The 9,025-nt window shown below is 41.2% G+C and overlaps 1 protein-coding gene across 4 annotated transcripts in view; it reads left to right on the top strand.

The window, feature by feature from the left end:
• The window catches only part of VWA8 (von Willebrand factor A domain containing 8), a 358,944-nt gene that overhangs the window by 285,495 nt on the left and 64,424 nt on the right, over positions 1–9,025 (top strand). Inside the window, exon 38 of one of the 4 annotated variants that reach the window (XM_029210524.1) lies at positions 3,937–4,022. The exons of the other annotated variants lie outside the window; for them this stretch is intronic. Coding sequence (XP_029066357.1) covers positions 3,937–3,948 — 12 coding nt within the window. The 3' untranslated portion in view covers positions 3,949–4,022. Of the gene's footprint in view, positions 1–3,936; positions 4,023–9,025 lie in introns of those variants that run through there. 4 annotated transcript variants of the gene reach the window in all.

The raw sequence follows: 9,025 nt of genomic DNA, 5'->3' as shown, positions 1-9,025 counted from the left end.
ATATATATAGGTACTTTGTGTCCCTTTTGGCTTAGTATATATATATATATATATATATACTAATTTATGAGTAAATGGACCAGTACCCAGCTACCCTTGATGCAGGAGTAGCAAAAATGAAGAAAGCAAGACCTGGGCCTGGCAGCTGAAGCAGGTCTTCTTGCTTCCTTCCCTTAGACTCTAAGCCATATTTGCAGAAGCCCCAGCCTTAACTCCCCTCTCAGGTGCAGGCACAGGAGAGGTAGAGCAGAAAGAAACAGACCAGCTGGATTTCCCTAAAGGACATAAGTCATAAACTGGTCAGCTCACTTCACCAAAGTGGGAACTACCAGGGAGCCCATTACACATTTAATGCACAATGATGGCACACTTGGAAAATGTAGCCCAGTGGGTGACCTTTGCCAAGTCAGATTGGCAATTCCTCCCTGCCAGATGCTAGGAAGGGAGATATAACAGACAAAGGCTGGAGGAAGGAGCCAAACTTCCTCTCCTACAAGGAGCAAAGCTGTGGATTATATCCAGTTCATTCTTCCGGTCCCAAACTAATGGTTCCTCTTTTTTAACAAATGACTCACACCTGTTTATTATGGTGAAAATCACAGAATGGAGGAAATCTGGCATAACTCATAAAAGAACCAACTCTAAAACTGGACAGACTAGCCTTTGTATCCTGGCTCCACTCCGTACTAGCTTTGTGACGATGAACCAACTCACTGTCCGTCTCCAAGCCTCTGTCTCTTCACATTAAATGGAAATGATAATACTTGAAAGGGGAGCTGTAAAGATAAATGAGATAACCCACGCGTATGGCAAGTATTAATATATGATTCCATGCATATTTCAGCATATAGCAAATATTAGCGCTCGGTAAATGTTTGGTATCGTTAATACCTTTAGGTACCTCAGAGATTGCAAGGCAATCCCGATGAGTAAACTGAGTTCCAGAAAGATTAAGTGGCTTATCTGAGATTATACGTTTACTTCATGGCAGAAGTTGAAAAGGCTGTTCTATATTTTTAGGACTCTTCCTTTCCTTAGGAAAGGAGAACTGAGGAAGAGGGAATTGGGGAAATCATTCTTTCTTACTAGTTTTACAGCATGAACCTTATGATTCCTCTGCCCACCTCAGTTCCCTCCGGGAACGTGAAATCTCATGCTCCTTCCCCAGGAGAAGCGCTGGACCCATTCCAGCCATGCGTGGCCTCTAGGAGATGCCATCACCCTCTCTCAGTGTTATACCCCCTTTCCTCCACATGGGATAAATCCTTCAGGAGCTGCTCGGTGCCCTCCACTCTTGCAGAAACTCTGGGGAAGCAAGAAGCTCCTTTTTCAATTTGACCAAATGACACATTCCTTCTGTGATACTGGAAGGAATCAACATTGCCCAGATCCATGGAAGTGGAGGTAGAGAGGAATGTCACACAGATGCTGATCTCGGAGGCACACTAGCCCTGCCACTGCCTCCACTCTCTCCCCACACCCCGCGGGATCCTGGAGAACATCTCATTCTCATTTTATATTCATCATTTGAAAACAGAAAACCCAAAAGGAAATCTCAACATCCTCTGACCCTGAGTTGTACTCCTTATAGATCATATCCTAGAAATTGTGCGATCCTTCCATAGTGATGGGAGAAAGAACCCTAGCAGCTGGCTGCAGTGGGATTTGGGCTGATGATGGTAATCATAGGATGTCTGCAAAATCTGCAGCTGGGTAAGGAAAGATCTCTGGCATTTTATAATAATTATATAATTTGGTTATAGCATATAACTCTATTAAATATTACAAACATAGTTATCAGCATCAATTTTAAATTTATTATAACTAGGTTTATAAAGTATAAGACTTTAAAGTAGGAAAAATTTAATGTTTTAGCTAACTGACATCTCATAATTCCTGTCAGTTTGAAATATTAATAGTCTTCTATGATCATAACAAAATCTGTTTTTACTACTGTATAGCAGAGGGTAGTATACTCAATATTTTGTAATAACCTATAAGGGAAAATAATGTGAAAAAGAGTAGATGTGGGGGCTTCCCTGGTGGCGCGGTGGTTGAGAGTCCGCCTGGCGATGCAGGGGACACGGGTTCGTGCCCCGGTCCGGGAAGATCCCACATGCCGCAGAGCGGCTGGGCCCATGAGCCATGGCCTCTAAGCCTGCGCGTCCGGAGCCTGTGCTCCACAATGGGAGGGGCCCCAACAGTGAGAGGCCCGCGTACCGCAAAAAAAAAAAAAAAAAGAAGTGTGTGTGTAACTGAATCACTGTGCTGTACACCTGAAACTAACACAACATTGTAAATCAACTATACTTCAATTTTTTAAAAATCTGTTTTTAAACTCCAGTGCCCTGTAACTTTTAAACTCTTATGCTAAATGGAAAGCATCAGCCTAACATTTTATACTTTCTCGTAAAGCATTTCTTTATTCCTGAAGTCTCTAGGCATAAATGATGTCACTCGTAATTTATGACATGACTTGCTTTTAGCAGTACTCTGATCTGTGTGTTATTATTGCTATTATGAAAGTAATTATAATTGTATCACTCCTGAGATGATAAAAAAAAGTTTTTGTAGGTCTGTATGCAAAGTATTTGAAGAAAAAGATTATTTTACTGCCTACCAAATGTAGCTTCAAGCAAGAACTATTGTGCAGGACCTTTTATAGACATAGATGAAATTCCTTTTGCCATTTGAACAGTGTTTACATTCAGGAAAGTTCACAGTTAAGTCTTTGACATACTGTGAAAGGATCTTTTGTTCTCTAGAAAAACATACTTCCTCATCCTTTGAGTCACCTTGTTTTTATTCCCTTGTTTACTTTTCAGGGGAAATAATGCCCCCCCACCCCAACCTCCCCCCCCCACCCAGTAATGTCAAGGGAAGAACTGTTTCAGAAATCAAGATTGTTCTCCAAGAGGGAAAAGGGCTTGGTTATTGGCAGAAAAAAAATCAGAAATATTTTTAAAACCTGAACGAGCTAAATAATGTAATCTCAATCTTCAGAAAAATTACTTGGGTAGGATTTTTTTTCCAAGGCTAAAATAAAGGGAATCTTTTTTTATCATCATAATTAACAGTAATCAGGCTCAGGAAATCTGAGACACTCTACTTGGGGCTACAGACAGAGTCCAGAGACACACTTTTCTATTGTGTTAGTAGAGAGCTCCTCTGCTAACCTGTGTAGATTCTCTAAGACATGCATCACTTAATGTTTCCTCCTGGTTGGTGGGATCCAGAACTAGTTTTATGATAAACTCAGACTAAGGCCACTCCTATCTAGAGTTTCTTAGTGATATTTATTTATCAACAGAACATGTGACTAATTCCATGTGTGACTTCAAAACTGATTTTGAAAGGAGGAAACATTGCTCTTTTGTTCATCACCGTATGCCCAGTGCTGGCACAGTGCTCTGAACTTACTGGACACCCAGTAAACGTTTGTTAATTGAATGAATGAAATAAATACATGCACCTTCAGGAGGACAATTTCAAATAGCAGTCTTTTGAATGAACACATGTGCTTGCTTTTTTTGCAATCTTATTAGTCTGTAGATATACTCTATGTGTTAGTGTGGTTATATATCCTTACCTAATTTGCATAAGTGAAAGATTACTTGAGGTTTAGGGATTATCTTTTCAAACCCTTCTTCAGTCACCCTATACCTGAGTCATCCAGAAAAATGAGAAAAGTGTATCCTAAAACTTCTATTCCTCATTTACATCCTAGCTTGTACCACTAGCAGGGCATCAAAGGCAGTAATCTTCATGCTCTAGGACATTTCCATCAGAGGTATTTTTGGTCTGTAAATGCTAAACAGAGATATGCTTTACTACTGTTAGAAAAGCTGGTGCGTCGTATGTGGGACAAAGGGAAGGGACTGAAGCCTGCCCATCACTGTTAAGCCTTCTATACTGTCCTCCATTTACTCTTTGTAGCGCTCCATGTGACAGGCGATGATATCCCCATTTGACAGATGAAGAAACAGGATCTCATTGTGTAATACGGGGATACCTAATGTCCTATGGCCAGTAAGTGACACTGTCAGCTTTGTATCACAGAGCAGGCCTTGAGTCTGCAGGTCTTGTTCAAGATTAGCTGGTATAAAACTGAGTCAGACCATATATAAATACTATATTTTACTAACCTTCTGGAAGAGATGCTAGCCCTTTGAACCAATGTCCAAATAACTGGTATTCATTACTTTCTATAAATCTGACATATATTAAGAAGGAAAAAGTGATTGTTTTTCAGAAATATTCCTCACTTTCTTAAACCATGATACGCTTTATAAAACATTGAATTCTGTAACTCTCAAGAACACATTTATTATTTAAGGACCATGTGATGATAGAATAAAAAAGAATCTAATAGACCTGGCTTTTGGAATGAGATAGACTGGGATTTGAATCCTAGCACCACCAGTTAATAGCTGTGTGACAGTAAGTTGCTTAACTTCTCTAGGCCTTGGATTCCGGACCTGTGAAGTAGAAATAACCATGCCTAATAATGGAGAATTGTGAGTATTAGAAACAATATATATGAAGTACCTGGATTGTAGGGCCGGGGTCATGAATGTATTGTTCACAGTCTCTCCCCAATGCCTGGAACAGGCACATGGGAGACACTCATCAGTGTACACTGAGTGAATGAATGAATGAATTCCTCTCAGCGGCAAGATTAGGTTCCATTGTTCAACTCTGTACATATAAATCAGGAACATTCTTTCAGACGCTTTAAAGAAAGAAAAACATAGTACACATTTTCTTCTTTGCATTCTTGGAAATGCCTTTCTTCTTCCAGATGAATATCACTTTAACAAGTGAACAGTAAAAGTAATTGAAGAGCAAAGCCTAAGTTGGAATTTTTAGGCAATGAACTGCCTTTTCCTTGGCATATTTTATTCTCATCTTTTAAGGTACCCATCTCTCTCGGATCACTTGGAACTGCCATACGGCTAGAAATGTTTTGAGTCTCCTTCATGCCACATCTTTTGCAACTCAGAGCAAACGTGTTTTCAAGAGCTCAGAAGTCATCAAGTTCTCATTCCAGCTGCCAGAGCCATAACGGGGCTGTAGCATTCTGGGCAGAGAGAGCGTAACGTTAGGAACATCAGTTTGGGATTTGTAATACTTGCAGTACCATTGGACTTCCTGTGTGAGGTCATGAATGAACAGCAAATCATGAGCGTTAGTATAAGAATGGGACATAAGTGTTATTATAAGAGTTATTATAAGAAAATGGAGTGTTATTTGAGTGTAGAATTCTCATTCAGCCTAAATTTCAGAAAATATCCTTGATTAAAATCCTGAGTTACTTTTTCCCAATGCTGATATTAATCTGATATATATCTGGCACATCTCTACTGAAAAATGAATGTTTTGTACTAACCAGTACCTTTTTCACGCTCAGAAAATAAAACAATAGTAATAATAGCTAACACATACAGCACTTAGTGCGGCCAGGCACAGTTCTCGGTGAGGATGTGTCTTAACTCTTTTTAACCCGACAGCATCCCTATGAGGTAGGTACCATTATTATCCTCATTTAATAGATGTGGTACCTTACGCAGCTAATAAGTGTCAGGAGCCAGGATTTGAATCCAAGCCAACTGGTTCCAGTGTCTGTGCACTTAGCCACTACGTTAGAGGACATTTTTGAGTAGCAGGAATACAGGTCTCTGTTAAGACTGAACAAAATATATATTCGATCATCTAAGAGAAGTGCCTGTAGGCAAGGCAGACCACCCCCCTACACTCCCTGACCAGGGATCAAATCCATGCCCCTTGAGTCTTAACCACTGGACCGCCAGGGAAGTCCCGACACTCTGTTTTTCTTCACGTGCAACACACACACCTAAGTATCACTTGTAGATTGAAGGCTGATATGAGGAAATCCTCTGAAAGAGCCTTCCAAGGATTCTCCCAAAACTAACAACATTCACCTCATCTCCCTGGGGGAAAAAAATGCTGTAATATAATAGCACAATACAAAACATCCGAGTTAGTCAGCTCCCATGCTAAAGTTCTTATCTTCAGATTCTGATGAAGTCTGTCTCTATGAACTTCCAAGCATAATTATTCGGTTTTACGTATAATAGGAAACAAGAAAGGAGATAGCAGATTCACTCCATCACAGGGGCTTGTTCCTTAAGAGCTGCACTTACCCAAACTCACTAAAACATTTCCTTGTGGGAGTGATCATCCCGCTAGGGCCTCTTCCAGCACATGGGCCACCATGCAGAACTAGAGAAAGGCTCTCCTGGGGGGAGGACGGATTGCCAAAGGGCCCTCTCTGGATAAGCCAGTTAGGAAAAGATAGCCACTTCCTCCAGGCTGCTCACCCCAGAGACTAGCGCCAGTGATGGGAGCACAGTCACATGGCCTCAACGTAGGCTCACCCTGTACAGCCCCAGGCAGCTGCCCCATTTAGGGACACACCAACTACCCAGGCCGCTGGATTCTTTAAACTCTGTGCCTGTGTTAACTCATCCCAAAGCCATATACATGACCCTTAGCTCCCTGAACCCTGTTAACAATGGAAAGAGCCAGGTGGAAGTGGCACTTGGAAGGAAACCCAGCTCCAGGCAATGAGAAGGAAGCTTTGCGTTCATTCATCACTTAACTGCCTGTTGAGAATCTCCTGTGCGCCAGGCATCTTACTGGATGCCAGCTGTTCAAAGACGAGAAGTCCTGAATGTCTGTCCTTCCTGTCAGGAACACAAGCAAAATAGAGAATCAGGAGTGTGATGGCTGACAGTGGCTGGGAGTCCAGGTAGAAGAGGTTCCGGATCAGGCAAAGGGATCCTTGAAGCTCCAGAGAAAGGACAAGGCAGGGAACCAGAGCAGAGATGCACTCGATAGGGAACCAAATTGGGACCTGGTTGCCAGAAGAGGGATCCAAGGTAGGGGCTTGTTCCCAAGGGAAAAGGCAAGGGATCAGATAAGGCAAAGTGCAGAGAGAGTGGGACCAGCAGCAGGACTGGCTTGAGACTGAGTGGGATTTGGGGCTAAGGCCATAGCTGGCAGGACCACCTTAGCCTGGGGCCTATAGAAGTACCTGAAAAAGCTGAAATGTGTCTATTATGCTGTAAGTTTTCATAAAGAGTTGTAAGAAACAGATACCAGAAAATTTATTGGTGAATTGTGCAGACAATATTCAAGTTTCCAATTTTTTTATTTCAAAATTTTAAAAAATTCTGCTCTCAAAAAATTGTTAGTATGGGCTTGGAACAAACAGATCTTTATAGACAAATATAAACAAACATGTATGGAACCTTCTGTCAGATGGTGAGATGTGTATAACCCAGTATTGCCTGAGGCAGTTGCTGCCCAGAAACAGAGTTTAACTCAATACGCAAATGGCGTAATAAACTCCAAAGGGTTGGGTTCTATCTACATGCTTGGTTAATACAGGATGATCATATAATTCCACGTATAAGACTGAAAGGGGTGCTATTAATAATTACATTGGGACAACAGGCATGAACAGAGACTGTCCCAGCCCAGCAGGACATATGATAAACTGGTTATTAGTCATTTCATTTCTATTTGTCTTATTTTATGTAGAATGTAGTTTTGTAGGATCCCTCTGATATTTTGGGAATATAAATTCAGAATATATGATCATATAAAACATTTGCATACCAGGAAAAGGTTTTCCCACTCCTCCCACTTACTGTTTTGTTTTTTGTGGGGTTTTTTTGCGGTACGCGGGCCTCTCACTGTTGTGGCCTCTCCCGTTGCGAAGCACGGGCTCCGGACGCACAGGCTCAGCGGCCATGGCTCACGGGCCTAACCGCTCTGCGGCATGTGGGATCTTCCCGGACCGGGGCACGAACCCGTGTCCCCTGCATCGGCAGGCGGACTCTCAACCGCTGCGCCACCAGGGAAGCCCCCCCACTTACTGTTTTTTAATAAAAGTCTTCTTTGCATTATAAACCCATAATGCATTCTAGAACACCACACAGTATGAATTCCAGTTAGCACGGCTAGCTCGCTACCTGAGATCTTGGGGTTGCCATGGGAGACGTTAGTCTCATGGTCACAATCTCCCAAGATTGATGGAAATTGCTTTCTTTTAATAAATAGGAAGAACATAGCAGCCACCTTAAATCTAATCATCGACACCACAGCAGTAACGGCTCCTCCCTGGTAAATACATGTTATAACACTTTACAGAAAAACTGAGCCAGGACACCTAAGAAGATTTAGAATTCCAAACGAACTTGACCTGCTGTACATGACCCTAACTGAGCAGGTCCCCCAAACATCAAATTTCTAAAGAGATTGCAAAGTGAAATAATCTATCTGACTTTGACTAGCACTGTAATTTTTCTCAAAACCGGTGATCTCTAAATGCTTTGAAAACAAATTATTTTTATAGAGTTAATCTTTTAGCTGTAATTTGTTTTGTTTTATTAATACTTAAGGTTACCTTTTCTCTGAAAGAACTGTTACTCTTACTTGAAGTGCTTATTCTAGTACACTCCTTGCCCCAGAAGATGCCTCCAACCCTTTTATCCAGTTCTTGCCCACAAACAACGTAACTCCCCTGCTCTTCTTGTTTGTCGTTTGTCTTCATCCAAGTAGGTACTTGAAGATTTTTTTACAATATACATATATATCTTGGAAGAAGAAAACAAGGATTCTTTGGAACAGAAAGTGTGCTGTTCTGTGTAAGCGTGTCGTTGATAAACCCGGTGATTATCAGAAATCAGGACTGGATAGGAGAACTTCTCAGACTGATTCCCTGTTTCCCTCTAACTTGTTTTTGTTTATCTTGTCCTCTGTTATTGTGGGTTTGTTTTTGTTTTTTTTTTAATCAGAATAAAGCAATTGTTTGGATACTTTACTTCAATAAACTGGAAATATCACTTTCCAAAAGTAATCTAACGTTTCATCATCACCAGAATAATCCACTGGCTTGACTTATTATCTGGTGATAATTGCCGCCAAACAAAAGCTAAATCGGTAAGAAGCCTCCGACTTTGAAATTTATTCTCCTTGCTCTTTTCAATATAAACAA

This window comes from Monodon monoceros, unplaced genomic scaffold (genome assembly GCF_005190385.1).
Source record: "Monodon monoceros isolate NGI ecotype Baffin Bay Population unplaced genomic scaffold, NGI_Narwhal_1 Super_Scaffold_8, whole genome shotgun sequence".
Lineage (NCBI taxonomy): Eukaryota > Metazoa > Chordata > Mammalia > Artiodactyla > Monodontidae > Monodon > Monodon monoceros.
This window is presented reverse-complemented; position numbering and strand designations above follow the sequence as displayed.